Source organism: Micromesistius poutassou, assembly GCF_964030765.1.
Source record: "Micromesistius poutassou genome assembly, chromosome: 5".
NCBI lineage: Eukaryota > Metazoa > Chordata > Actinopteri > Gadiformes > Gadidae > Micromesistius > Micromesistius poutassou.
The window spans coordinates 894638-908871 of record NC_140275.1 but is presented as its reverse complement, the minus strand read 5'-3'; the positions used below and the strand labels follow the sequence as shown (position 1 = coordinate 908871).

General features: G+C 49.4%; 1 protein-coding gene across 1 annotated transcript in view; it reads left to right on the top strand.

The window, feature by feature from the left end:
* The window catches only part of kifl (kinesin family-like), a gene marked incomplete at both ends in the record, with an annotated part of 16108 nt that extends 1874 nt beyond the window's left edge, over nucleotides 1-14234 (top strand). Inside the window, 19 exons of the mRNA XM_084468879.1 lie at nucleotides 1934-2010; nucleotides 2558-2650; nucleotides 3024-3146; nucleotides 3886-3978; nucleotides 4379-4439; nucleotides 4534-4664; nucleotides 4833-5000; nucleotides 5195-5358; nucleotides 6105-6196; nucleotides 6492-6559; nucleotides 6870-6969; nucleotides 7574-7772; nucleotides 8330-8510; nucleotides 9762-10005; nucleotides 11299-11459; nucleotides 11970-12074; nucleotides 12866-12963; nucleotides 13258-13336; nucleotides 14184-14234. Coding sequence (XP_084325005.1) covers nucleotides 1934-2010; nucleotides 2558-2650; nucleotides 3024-3146; nucleotides 3886-3978; nucleotides 4379-4439; nucleotides 4534-4664; nucleotides 4833-5000; nucleotides 5195-5358; nucleotides 6105-6196; nucleotides 6492-6559; nucleotides 6870-6969; nucleotides 7574-7772; nucleotides 8330-8510; nucleotides 9762-10005; nucleotides 11299-11459; nucleotides 11970-12074; nucleotides 12866-12963; nucleotides 13258-13336; nucleotides 14184-14234 — 2288 coding nt within the window. The remainder of the gene's footprint in view (nucleotides 1-1933; nucleotides 2011-2557; nucleotides 2651-3023; nucleotides 3147-3885; nucleotides 3979-4378; nucleotides 4440-4533; nucleotides 4665-4832; nucleotides 5001-5194; nucleotides 5359-6104; nucleotides 6197-6491; nucleotides 6560-6869; nucleotides 6970-7573; nucleotides 7773-8329; nucleotides 8511-9761; nucleotides 10006-11298; nucleotides 11460-11969; nucleotides 12075-12865; nucleotides 12964-13257; nucleotides 13337-14183) is intronic.

Genomic DNA, 14234 nt, shown 5'->3' with positions numbered 1-14234 from the left:
CACACGCACACACACGTACACGCACGCGCACTCGCACACACACACACACACACACACACACACATGCACACACACACACACATCCACCAGAACCCAGATAACACTGCAGGTCAGCCACACACACACACACACACACACACACACACACACACACACACACACACACACACACACACACACACACACACACACACACACACACACACACACACACACACACACACACACACACACACACACACACGCGCGCGCGGGCACACATTCATATAAGTAGATGCAAACCGAAGGAGTTATCAGTAGTATGGATAGGTAACCCAACACAAAACAACAAAAACACTATGACTAATTTGGGTGTGCTTAAAGTGCATCTAGCCGTGTGTTACTCTGTCCCCGTTAGAGAAGACCAAATTATTTGTATCGTCGCACCACAGATTATCTCCAGTCATGATGTCACTCTCTTTCTCCAAACACAGGTGTTTCTAGGAGTAACACGCCCCGCCCACATTCCACACATGGAAGGGTGGGGCTGGGGTAATGCTGAGTGTGTCTTTGATAAGCAAAGCCAATGTAGCCGTCTAAATCAGTTTAAACAGGTATAACTAGCACTGAATATTATGTCTACACTTGATCCTTTAGATAGAATAGAATGCTGGAGTTAATTGATGCGTTGTTCTGTGTCTGTGCTATTTCACGCAGTAACACCCCTGTAAGTACTATGCAGTATGCTGGATGCTCTCCATGTTTTCTGTTCTTCAAAATAAAAGCCTAAAATCCATTTTAAACTGCATGAATTAAATTATAGTTTGTTCACTGGAATTATTGTGCTTTATTTTTTTGACTTGTATTAAATGTATGTAATAAACTGTAAACATATTCCAAAAAAACAATAAAACAATTCGAAACATACATTTAGACCAGTGTGCTTCATTTTCGATGCATTATATTTATATTCTTGTTGATCAGACTATCAACCTCTATAACAGCTTGGATCTATTATAGAGAAGCTAAAGAAAGTAGCTACAGTAGCTCGGCTATAACTGGACTGTATTTTGTATAAAGGGCTGTTGTCCATGTTTGATTTTATGGTGGAGTCGCAAACAGGACGATAGCATACCAAACAGACAAAGTCAAATAGCAGTCAAATAGAAGTCAAATAGCAGTCAAATAGAAGTCAAATAGACCACACACACTCTCTTAGAAATGTCCACAAGCTCTATTTACAGTATCCAATTACAAAGAAGGACGTTAATGCTGTTGTCTCAATACATGGACTACATTTAAACATTTTAATTTGATTAAACTAAATATAGTTTTAACAATCAAAACTCTTCTCCTGGGCATTGCATCCCTATAGCGTACTGTGTGATATTGACTCATATTACAGTTCTGTCTGCTGTATTGTCTCTAGTAGCTGCTCAGCACAAAGCCTCGTGGATAGAGAGGTGGACCGCGTTCCGCAGTTGGATCTCCGCCGCTCACAGGAAACAGGAAGGTGATGAAGGTGCGCCACAAAAGTTCAATGTGCTTTTGGCACGTCGATATATTATTTTTGGTTTTGGTTTAAGGGAGCAACAAGTTTCCTCCCAGTGTTAAAGGTTCATATATTATGCAATATCCTTGGGAAATGTTTCATTGTGCAGGGTGTTATAACCAATGCAAAATTGGAGAATCAATCCATTTTTCATTTCAGTATTTACAGTAATTGGTCAATCATTCTCAGCCTTAAAATTACAATAATCTCACCAGTCGCTGTCCTATTTACAAATCAGTCAGAAACCATACACACAAAATACTTTACTTTACAGTATTGAGTTCCAACAGTTTTGCTGAAACTGGTGAATATTCTTTTTATGGTTGTCAACTATCTACGGTCTACGGAGGTATTTTGCATCACTCCTCATAAGCCTGATTATCTCCACCATGGCCTCCCCAGGCGTGGAGGAGGAGGAGGACTCCGAGGACGTGAGGGTCTACATCCCCTATGAGTCTGCTGAGCTGTGCATCTCTCAGGTGAGCGCGTGACTCCCACACTTTGCCCAGAGCTCACACCTGAGATACGGAGGGAGACAAGTTGAATCAAACTGTCTGCACTCAATAGTGTTGTGACTTGTAAGAATGACTCATTTGATTTAATGATGTTTTAAACCATCTGTTGAGCTTCAGGGTTACCCAAAGCGTAGGCTCTTGGGTATACACACATGATTATGTAATAGATATGAAAATATGTTTTATAGAAATGGTTTTCATCCAGCATTCTAGACCATCTTGTGACCACAAAACGCTGCTTGTGTCCTGGAGGGGCATGACGTGCAGGGCAGGCACAACACAATGCAGGGATTATGTTGTGCTCTCTGGCTCTCTCACATGGTCGCCCTGATAAGGCCCCCGTCCAGAAGGTATCTCACCCTGCACCACCCTGGACATTGTTGGCATAAAAACAACGCCACTGAGAAGTGTGTGTGTGTGTGTGTGTGTGTGTGTGTGTGTGTGTGTGTGTGTGTGTGTGTGTGTGTGTGTGTGTGTGTGTGTGTGTGTGTGTGTGTGTGTGTTAAAACAGATAGACGAAGACATGGAGGCCCTGAAGAACAGACACTTTGAAATGGTCCAAGAGCTGGAGGTGAACTTTCAGATCGCGACTCGAGAAACCCAGGTGAGCTGCTGCTTCTGCTGTGTGTGTGTGCGTGTGCGTGCGTGTGCGTGTATGTGTGCGCGTGTGTGTGTGTGTGTGTATGCATTTGCATGCTTCTGTGTGTGTGTGTGTGTGTATGTGTGTGAGCATGTTTGTGCATGCACATGTATGTGAGTGATTGTTCCATCCGGCATGTGGTTTTTGTTTGAAGAACAACCCTAGAATGTGTGTGTGTGTGTGTGCACATGTGTGTGTGTGCACATACCTGTGTGTGCACATACCTGTGTGTGTGCACAAGGGGCCCCATGTCGCTCCGCACCTGAAGCACAACACAATGAGGTGGCTGCTCGCTCCCCTCACCTGACCCTCCGTTCGTCGGGCGTTGTGCGTTCAGGAGCGGGCGGCGCAGCAGGTCCGCGCCCACTACCACAGCAAGATGACCGCCCTGAGGGGGATGCTGGCGCTCTATCAGGGGAAGGTGGAGAGGAAGGACTCAGAGTGGCACGAGAAAGTCCTGGTACACAAACAAACAAACAAACAAACAAACCCAACACGTTCCACACTCCGCCACACTCATCTGCCGCCATGCTGGAGTCGTCGTCGCTATGGTTACGCCCTCTCCTCCTCCAAACCGTTTGCACGGCAGCCATCGCTGTCCGCCGTGAGAGCGTCGTCGACGCACCTGAAGACACGGTGACTGTAACCGTGAACGCACTCGACCTGTGTGCTGTTGTCTGTCTTATCTGTTGTTCACGTGTTGTTTTATGGCTCAACTTGCATTCTTGGCGACGTGCGTGCACTCGGTGTGTCACACAATCATCTAAGCTGAACCGGACGAGGAAGCTCGCTGACTTTTAGCTGCTTCTGTCTGGACTGTCTGGGGTGTCCGATTATTTGCCGGGGTTGGGGCGCGATGGTTTTCCTCTACCAATCCGTTTGCCTTAAAGGTGACACATCGTACCACCAGGTGTGAGTGTGATCAGCCGTCACAAGCCGTTTTGGAAATCTGCCTCTTCTGACATCACAGGTGGGCGTGTCCACCTGTGATGTGTGACGGATAGATGAGCAACGTTTGCTACAGTCCACCGGGGTAGGCTGGTGGACTGATCTATCCAGCACACATCTAGGTGGACACGCCCACCTGTGATGTCAGAAGAGGCGGATTTTCAAAACGGCTTGTAACACGGCTAATCACACTCACACCTGGTGGTGTGATGTGTCACCTTTAAGAACCAGATCACTCTCTCTCTCTTCAGGCCTTGACCGCCCAGAGGGAGCAGCTGCTGGAGGAGCAGGGAGTAGAGAGGAGGAGGTGCAAGGAGGAGGTGCAGCAATGGCACAGGGAGAAGGTTGGAGGAGCTAAATGTGTGGAGAAACACACACACACACACACACACACACACACACACACACACACACACACACACACACACACACACACACACACACACACACACACACACACACACACACACACACACACACACACACACACACACACACACACACACACACACACACACACACACACACACACACACACACACACACGACTTCCCTGTTCCCTAGACGCTGTCACCCCCTTGTGGCCTCATTACAGAATAATCATACACACAGCTCCTCCGAGGCTCTGCTTGTCTACGCTCTGATCCTTATCACCTTCATCATATCATCATATCATCATCATCATCGTCATCATCGTCAAGATCTTCATCATCACCAAATATTCTCTGATTCTCTTTTTTCCAGAGCAAAATGCTTGAGGTCTTCTCCAGCCGCCTGGACCTCCTCCACAGCCACCAGGCCTCCAGTGAGCCTCGCACAGTACACAGTGTGTCTTCGCGTTGTGTTAACTTTATATGTAGGCTGCGTCTGAAACCTGTACCGATGCTGCTGACCCCCAGCCCTCCAGGAGCTGCAGATGGCCAGACAGGAGGTCGGGAAGGTCCAGGAGATGTTGATCGCCGCACAGGAGGAAAGACGGGAAGCGACCAAGGAAGGTGACTCCCCCGAGAACAATGAAGAAACCCCGGCGGTAGGTAAGGCCTCCGTTACTTGTCTGAATATATTAATATATAACTCCGTATTTCACAATGTTTCCATTGAAAATCACAAATTATATATCATCGTGCTATTCGAACAAAAAAAGGATAGATCTTGTATTCTCAAAGTAAAATAATCGACAACTTTTGACAATCGGCAGGCCTGCAGTGAGCAAGAGCTGCCACTAGAGGGGGCCAACGCGCGCCTGGAAGAGCTGAAGGAGAGCCTGTACCAGAGGGAGCGTGAAATCACGGAGCTCCTGGGGGCCGAGGGGAGCCCCATCCCTCCGCCACCCTGCGCCACTCTGCTCCCCGTTCTCATCCAGAAGGTTCCGTCCAGCAGCTCCGATATAATACAACTCTTCACGTATTCTAAACCCAAATCCTCACACATTCATATATTTTCCGAAGAAAAAAAAAAGATTGACCCATGGCAGAAATCGGAATTCTTCCGGCATTCAGACATACTCACACACTGACACACCTACAGAAAGGTGACTTGTGCCCATAACGTGTTTCCCAGGCCCACGCGATCTGTGTCACCGTCCCAGAGGCCAGAACTCAGCTCCAGCAGATGATTGAGGAGAATCACGCCTCTTTGCTCCAAGCCAGAGACAAACTGGAGCGTCTGAAGCAGACCAGAGAGGAACAAAGACCCAGCGAAGACGAGGCCGCCGACCAGACTGAGTCAGAGCCCAACGTCGTCGTCTTTATTTGTTTTGTATTTGACTTCACCCGCAGAAACCTGTAATTAGAGAACAATCCAACAAGAGTCATGGCGAGGATTGTGTGGAACGATTGAATGAAAACCCAAAGGGATTTAACCGTTTAAAGTCAGGTTTAAACTGTGCTGTGTGTGTGGTAGATAAACCGCATTTAACACTATAACTTAAATAAGAGAGTTCGAGGAGACCGGAGCAAGAATGACAAAAGACTTTATTTTTACTCGCGAACAAGTAAGAGCAAAGCCGAGTTGGTTTGACAAAGAACTGGAGAGCTGGTCACGGGCCCCTCCTTATATCTCCCTTTCTGTCCATCGAGGATGTTGTTATTTACAATATCTCCTGCACACACCATGTTTACAGGTACGACACTAGAACGGGGTGTCCGGCTTGTCCTTGCCCCTAGACTAGCCTCAGGTCACCCTGATCCTTGACCTCTACGTTAGTGGGTAAACACAGATAAGTTAATCAACAGACCTTATGGCACCCCTCCAGGCCCCTGTTAGAGAGGAGTGGTGACTTCTTGAAGGTGAAGTCTTCTTCGTCTTCTTAAGCTTTTCTTCACCATTATTATTTTATATAGCATATAGGCCAGATGAAAAGTATATGTTAGCATAATAATGTAAGGTAAATTTTCTTCCATATGTGTCACCTGGACACAGAGAGGAGGATGCTACTACAGCGCGTTGTGGTTTCCCCCCTCCCTGCCAGGCTGCGTGTGCTGGAGGCGGCGGTGGCCGAGGGCGAGGTGGTTCAGATGGCGCTCAGCTACATCAGGACCGGAGGCGTCCCCGTGCAGCGGGGTAAGGGAACACAACACGTTGTTTCGGCTCGACAAAATGTGTCACTCGGATCATGGATTTCGAAATGTGAGACAGAGATCAACGTGAGAGAGAGAGAGAGACAGATACTACTTTCGAATGTATTTTGGAATGTAAGACAGACAGCGTCTCTAGCGACGCTAATGACGCCGTCTGTCTTACGTTCCAAAATACGTAGGATCAACCAGTGTCACATGACTCTAATGTGGCCCCATGTGACCCCATGTGTCACTGGTTGCTCTGAGCGAGGTGGACCCGGCCCCTCCCTTGTTCCTAGATGGTGACGCGGCGGAGGCGGAGGAAGTGAAGACTGTTGGCCAGGAGCTCCTGGGTCTGAAGGACCAGGTGAGGCCGTCACCTCCCACCGGCCAATAACCAGACGGACGCACGTCGGGTCTGAATTCAAAGTAGTCTCAAAGTATTTTATAGATAATGAGTATGACAGGAAAATATTGAATGGTTGGTAGGTAGCACACACACACACACACACACACACACACACACACACACACACACACACACACACACACACACACACACACACACACACACACACACACACACACACACACACACACACACACACACACGCACGCGCGCACACACACTCTCTAATGACTCTGTGCTGATTGCTATGTCCCTCTGGTGTCTTTAGTTGAAGCAGGTGAGAGAGGAGAACAAGAAGGTGATCGAGAACTACACGACCGAGAGAACCCTCCGGAAGAAGTTCTACAACATGGTGGAGGACATGAAAGGTCGACAGAGAGAGAGAGAGACAGAGAGAGAGAGAGAGAGAGAGAGACAGAGAGAGAGAGAGACAGAGAGAGAGAGACACCCATCCTGGTCAATAGACCTCTGAAGGATAAGTCCCGCCTCCGAGGCCCCGGTTCCCTCGGTCAAACGTCTACGGGGAATAACACAGGGTTAATGAATGATCGTACATAACAAACTCTGTAGGTGGCGGAGAAGTAAAAGCTGCATCACGTTTTGAACTACGCACTTTTTCCATCTAGTTTCTACTGGCTTTTTGGATTACCGGTGCGGTTAAAGAAGTAAACGATTATTAATGCTACTTTAACGGCACCAAAAATCCAAAAACCAAGTCGAAACCAGATGAAAACGGTTGTAGTTGAAAACGTGACACAGCTTTTACTTCTCCGCCACCTACAGAGTTTGTTATGTACGATCATTCATAAACCCCGTGTTATTCCCCGTAGACGTTTGACCGAGGGAACCGGAGCCTCGGAGGCGGGACTTATCCTTCAGAGTGTCTATGACCCCTGGCTGCCCTGGCGTCACTCTCAGCCTGACCTGTCCCCTCCCCCTCTCTGTAAACCACGCCCGCCCCCCCCCCGACAGGTAAGATCCGCGTGTTCTGTCGGGTGCGGCCGGTGAACCGCTCCGAGGCGGCCCAGGGGGGCGGCGGCGGCGTGGTGGTGGAGCGGCTGGACGACTACACGGTCGCCGTGGAGACGCCCCGCGGACTGAGGGAGTTCCAGTTCGACCGGGTGTTCAGCGCCGAGAGCTCCCAGGAGGAGCTGTTCCAGGACACCCACAGGTGGGGGGGCGAGGGGGGGGGGGGCGAGGGGGGGGGGGCGGAGCCAGGGTAACAGCTGACTGTAATGGTTCATGTGCCAAAGAAGGCGCCATCGTTTTTAATGAAAGCAGTTTCTGGGAGTTGTGTTGTTGTTGTTTATTGTTTGTTTATTGTGTTCTTCCCAATCCATCAACCCAGCACAGCTGATGGAGTATCTTCATTATCAATCCTTGCCTTTATCCTTTATTTTTCCTTCCTATCTCCCGTGTGCAGTCCCTCAGCGGTATAGTGTGTGATTGATACGTCCCTATAGTGAATGGACTCTGTGTCTATCTGTCTGTCTGTCTGTCTGTCTGTCTGTCTGTCTGTCTATCTATCTATCTATCTATCTATCTATCTATCTATCTATCTATCTATCTATCTATCTATCTATCTATCTATCTATCTATCTATCTATCTATCTATCTATCTCTCTCTCTCTCTCTCTCTCTCTCTCTCTCTCTCTCTCTCTCTCTCTCTCTCTCTCTCTCTCTCTCTCTCTCTCTCTCCCCCTCTCTCTCTCTCTCTCTCTCCTGCAGAATGATCCAGTCGGCCATCGACGGCTTCAACGTGTGCATCTTTGCGTACGGCCAGACGGGCTCCGGCAAGACCTTCACCATGGTGGGGGACAAGGAGCACCGGAGCCCGGGCATCATGCCCCGCGCCTTCACCGCCATGTTTGACATCATCAAGGACAACAGCACCCGCTTCGACTGCAAGGTGACACCCGGGCCCACGCAGAGCCTGGCTGGACGGGAGGATATCTACAGGGAATGGCAGCTTGGGCTGAAACCTGTAGAGACAAACACAAAGAATAGAATAGAATAGATTTTATTTGTCATGTCACCATGAAAATTGTCTTTGGTCTCACTGAATAAAAACACATAGGATACATAACAAGCACATTCACTCCATTGAGTAGGCATGTCCACCAGATTGACACATCACATGCAGTATACCCCCTCCTCTAGCCCACACACACACACACACACACACACACACACACACACACACACACACACACACACACACACACACACACACACACACACACACACACACACACACACACACACACACACACACACACACACGTATACACATCAGGTATAAGGCAACCAGCAACAGTTCCAGCCCCTTCAAGGCATTCTAGTCTACACCTCCCTTTCATCTAGCTTTCCTTGGTTTGTTGACCATGGAAATCGCAAAGGCAGACAATACAAGATGTCTGTCTTAACTGTTGATTTATCACTGCTTCTTTCTTCTGCACTGATGTACTCCAAAGCGCAGAATCAAAAACATGAAAGAGTTAGAGATATCTGTCTGTGTTCTTCTTTGGCATCCCTTCATAACTTCATAACTTCTCTTATTGCTCCGGTTGAGTCATGCCTTCTCTCGTCTACGCCACCAATATTCTCCAAAGGGTGGAAACCACTCATTCAACTAAACATAAAAGATGTCTGTAGATAGATCCACGTCTGTCTTTATCATTTTTCATTCATGTCAGCTCATCGTATCTCTACTGTCTCTCTCCTGTCCTCTAATCTCTCCTGTGTCTCTCTTACTCCCCTCTCTCTACCATGTCTCTCTCTCTCGCTCTCCACTCTCTCTACCGTGTCTCTCTCTCTCACGCTCCCCTCTCTCTCTCCTGTCTCTCTCTCTCTCTCGCTCTCCCCTCTCTCTCTCCGCTCTCTCTCTCTCTTGCTCTCCCTTCTCTCTCTCCTGTCTCTCTCTCTCTTGCTCTCCCTTCTCTCTCTCCTGTCTCTCTCTCTCTCTTGCTCTCCCTTCTCTCTCTCCTGTCTCTCTCTCTCTCTTGCTCTCCCTTCTCTCTCTCCTGTCTCTCTCTCTCTCTTGCTCTCCCTTCTCTCTCTCCTGTCTCTCTCTCTCTCTCGCTCTCCCCTCTCTCTCTCCTGTCTCTCTCCTCTTCCCCCACCGCTCTGCCTCTGCCCCGTTGTCTTCCTCCTCGTCCAGGTCTCAGCCTACATGCTGGAGCTGTACAACGACCAGCTGCAGGACCTGCTGGTGGGCGGCGGCGTGGGGGACGGCCCCGCCCCCCAGGCCGCCGGCCACGCCCCGCCCCGTCGGGTGGAGATCAAGAGGAACCGGAAGGGCGTGGTGTTCGCCCAGGGCGCGGCGACCAAGCAGGCCGCCAGCGCCCCGGAGCTCCTCGCTCTGTTCCAGCAGGCCTGCGCCAACCGCCACATCTCCTCCACCAGTGAGTCCGGGGCGGCCGGAGGTCACTGGTCACTGGTCACTGGTCACTGGTCACTGGCCACTGGTCACTGGTCACTAGCCACTGGTCACTGGTCACTGGTCACTGGCCACTGGTCACTGGCCACTGGTCACTGGCCACTGGTCACTGGTCACTGGCCACTGGTCACTGGCCACTGGTCACTGGTCACTGGTCACTGGTCACTGGCCACTGGTCACTGGTCACTGGTCACTGGTCACTGGTCACTGGCCACTGGTCACTGGTCACTGGTTTACATTTACATTCAGGGAGTTTAGCAGACACTTTTATCCAAAGCAACTTTACAATAAGTACATTTGTCAGAAGAAAGAGAACCAATTAGGGCTGTCAAGTGATTAAAAAAAATTATGTAATTAATGACAGGCTCTGTGATTAATTCATCTAAATTAATCGCATACTTACATTTTTCCGAGAAAGTATTTCAAAATAATTTTATTCAAATAAATTATGGCAGAAGAGTGATTGAATGAATAATAGACATAATAGATAAAGTTCAATGTCTCTTTTATTTAAAAAAAAATGTAAATGTCTTTCATTAACATAAGGTGCATTTTAAGATCAAATTAATAACATTTAATTTCCATCTCACTCAAGATGCAATGCATTTCAGGCAAAAAAATATTCAATACTTTGTTTTGACTTGAACGCTTTTTCTTGACTACTGTATGTGGCAAAAAAAACTCAATCTGAATTTTTTTTTAATAATAATAATTAATCTGAGTAAACTTTTTTAACACTTTATTTTTTCTGTGATTTTATTTTATTAATCAAAATGAACACAGCCCTAGAAACAATCTATTGTTTCTGTGGTCTGGAGTCATGGAGTCTTTGTGATGGGTTGTGTTAATAGGGAGTTTCTCAGTCACTGTGACGATGGGGCCATGGTCAGCACACGCTGCCACTGGGCTTGGGAGATTGTACAGCACCACACCGATGGTGTGGTACTAAGCTTCTAGCACGGGGTCACTGCCCGGTTGTCTATAGCAGGCGTCTCCCATGTAAGCAGGCCAGTCGTCTGACTCGTGAAAAGCAGACGGACATTTCCCCTTATTTACATTATTGACATCGATATGTCGTCGATTAAAAACACGAAGACGGCTAGTCAATATGTCTGTCAAAATGTCTCCATTAGATATCAACCCCACGCTCTGTCAAGGCACAGGTATGTCGTCTGCCGCAGGAGTCTGTCTCTGACAGTGTCTGGCTGTGAACACAGAGGTCAGAGCGGCGCTGTTTGTCCCTCTGCCGTTCCCGTAGAGATGAACTCAGAGAGCTCCCGCTCCCACCTCATTATGGGCATCATGGTGGAGAGCCGGAACCTGACCAATGGCAGCGTGAGCTGTGGCAAGCTGAGTCTGGTGGACTTGGCAGGCAGTGAGAGAGCGGCCAAGACCGGCGCCAAAGACCACCAGCTGAAGGTGGGTGAGCCTGGAGAACGTTTGGGTTTCTCTTGTCTAAGTCGTCCATGGAAATGTTTTACTCTTTGATTTCTTCATTTGTCTGTTGTGTGTCGTCTATTCTTCCCTCTCCTTTTCTCACTCACTCACTCCTCCCTCCTCCTCCTCCTCTTCTCTCCATTCCTCCCCTCTCCTCTCTTCTCTTCATCTCCTCTATTCTCCTATCCTCTCCTCCTCCCCTCCCTCCTCCTCCTCTTATCTCCTCCTCCTCTCCTCTGCTCCCTTCTCTCCTCTCCTCTTTTCTCCTCTCATCACCTCCTCTCATCTCCTCCCTCTCTCTCCTCTCCTTTCCTTTCCTCTCCTCTTCTCCCTCCTCCTCCTCTTCTCCTCTCCTCTCCTCCTCTCTTTTCCTCCCTCCTCATCCTCTCCTCTCCTCTCCTCTTCTCTCTTCTCCTCCTTCATCCTCCTCTCCTGTCCCCTCATCACCTCTCCTCCTCTTCTCCTCTCCTCTCCTCCTCTCCTCTCCTACAGGAAGCTAACTCCATCAACAAGTCTCTGAGTGCCCTGGGTGACGTGATATCAGCCCTGTCCTCTGAACTGCCTCATGTTCCCTACAGGAACAGCAAACTCACTCAGGTGCCCCTCTGTCCACACATCAACTAGAGTTGTTCCGATTCCGATACCAGTAGCGGATATTCCTCAGATACTGCCAAAAAATGCAGAATCAGGTATTGGCTCATTTACTACACAGGCAGAGAGCATCACAAACACTACGGTGTTACGCTGCGTTCGTTAACGGTCGGAGGTGAAATGTGTCGTCTCTGACCTACGCGCGTTCGAGCTAAGTCGGAAAAACATTGTAAGAGAACCCTTCAACAAGAACAAGTGCTGCTGGTGGTTACAATGCTGGATGCTGTATCGGTATATACTCGGTATCGGTCTATGCTCAAGTTTAGGAATCTAAATCGGTCTCGGGAAGGAAAAAATGGTATCGGAACATCCAGTGCCACCGCTCCCCATACGCAGAGCACGCAGAGCACGTAGGGCCCCAAGTACCTGGGGGGGGGCCCAAAATTAAGGTTGATAATTATTACATTACAATTTTCAAAATATATAAATGAATTACGAACAGGTCCACCGTTGTTATTTCTCAATTGCGAATTGCACTCAGATTTTCGCATCGGAGGCGGAGCATCCTTTATCAGCGTAGTCCCCGCCAACAACCAGTGCGTAGGGCCCCCAAAAGCTTAGCGGCAGTTCTGGGAATATCTACAACAACAACCACACCATCAGTACACCACAGCTAACAGCTTGTGTAGCCCGACTAAGGCATAGCACACGTAGTATGGAGCCATGGCACAAGGCCTGCGCCTGTGTACGTACGGCCGTGGTCACTGCTGGTTGTTGTGGGCGGTTCTGTCTCCTAGGTGATGCAGGATTCCTTGGGGGGCAACGCCAAGACCCTGATGATCGTCAACATCTCGCCCTCGCAGTACAACATGGACGAGACCCTCACCTCCCTCATGTGAGGCCATGGAGAGAATGATGAGGGACACTCAATGAGAGAGAGAGAGAGAGAGAGAGAGAGAGAGAGAGAGAGAGAGAGAGACAAACATGGCATGGAGTGTGAGCGAGAGAGAGATAATGAGAGAGCGAGAGATAAAGAAAGAGAGAGAGAGAGAGGGAGATAAAGAGAGAGAGAGAGAGAGGTGGTAGAGTGTGAGAGAGAGAGAGAGCGAGAGAAGGGGTCATTTTCACGAATGTTTTCTGCAAACACTCGTGAACGTGGACCCTCCTCAAGACGTCCAACTGCCCACAGCTATGCCACGCGAGTCAAGGCGATCACCAACCACGCCCAGAGGAACCTGGAAAGCAAGGAAATCGCAGCTCTGAAAGAGGTGAGGTTCAGTAACACACGGCTGGAGGTGTAACGGACGCCAACCAGCCTGGGCTAGCTGGCGGTAGTACGTTGTGAATCCTCACACCCCCCCCTAGCCTTAAGAACGCTCCTAGCCGCTGAGTTAACAGCCTGGGCTGTTAGCGCAGTGGTCAGAGCGTTCCACACCCCATGCCGGTAGTGTCGTCGTAGTTCGAGAGGTGGCAGGTTCGAGACCCGCGAGCGGTCGAACCTGCGGGGCGAAGGAGATCTCTCTAGTATTCCAACCAATCAGCGACAAGGGGTGGGTGTTGTGGGGTTCTGTGCTGGGTTCAGGATCGTTTTTACTGGACGCACGAAACACAGAAGGGAGGGGCGAGCTGGCTCTGTTTGTTTTGGGTCTCGCTTCAAATACCAACAGAAGAGACGTCGCACAACATCACTGACACAACCTTTAGACCACAGAACCCATCTTTACCACATTGCATTACGTCACAAAACCCACGAAACATGAACTAAACAGACAGCAGGGGGTCACAGCAGGGGGTCACAGCAGGAGGTCACAGCAGGGGGTCACAGCAGGGGGTCACAGCAGGAGGTCACAGCAGGGGGTCACAGCAGGGGGTCACAGCGGGGGGTCACAGCAGGGGGTCACAGCAGGGGGTCACAGCAGGGGGTCACAGCGGGGGGTCACAGCAGGAGGTCACAGCAGGGGGTCACAGCAGGGGGTCACAGCAGGGGGTCACAGCAGGGGGTCACAGCGGGGGGTCACAGCAGGAGGTCACAGCAGGCGGTCACAGCAGGAGGTCACAGCAGGGGGTCACAGCAGGGGGTCACAGTGTGAAAGGCTGTCCCTCGTCTTCTTCCAGGTGATCTTGAAGCTGAAATCAGGACAGACGGTGGAGGAGGAGGAAGTCTGA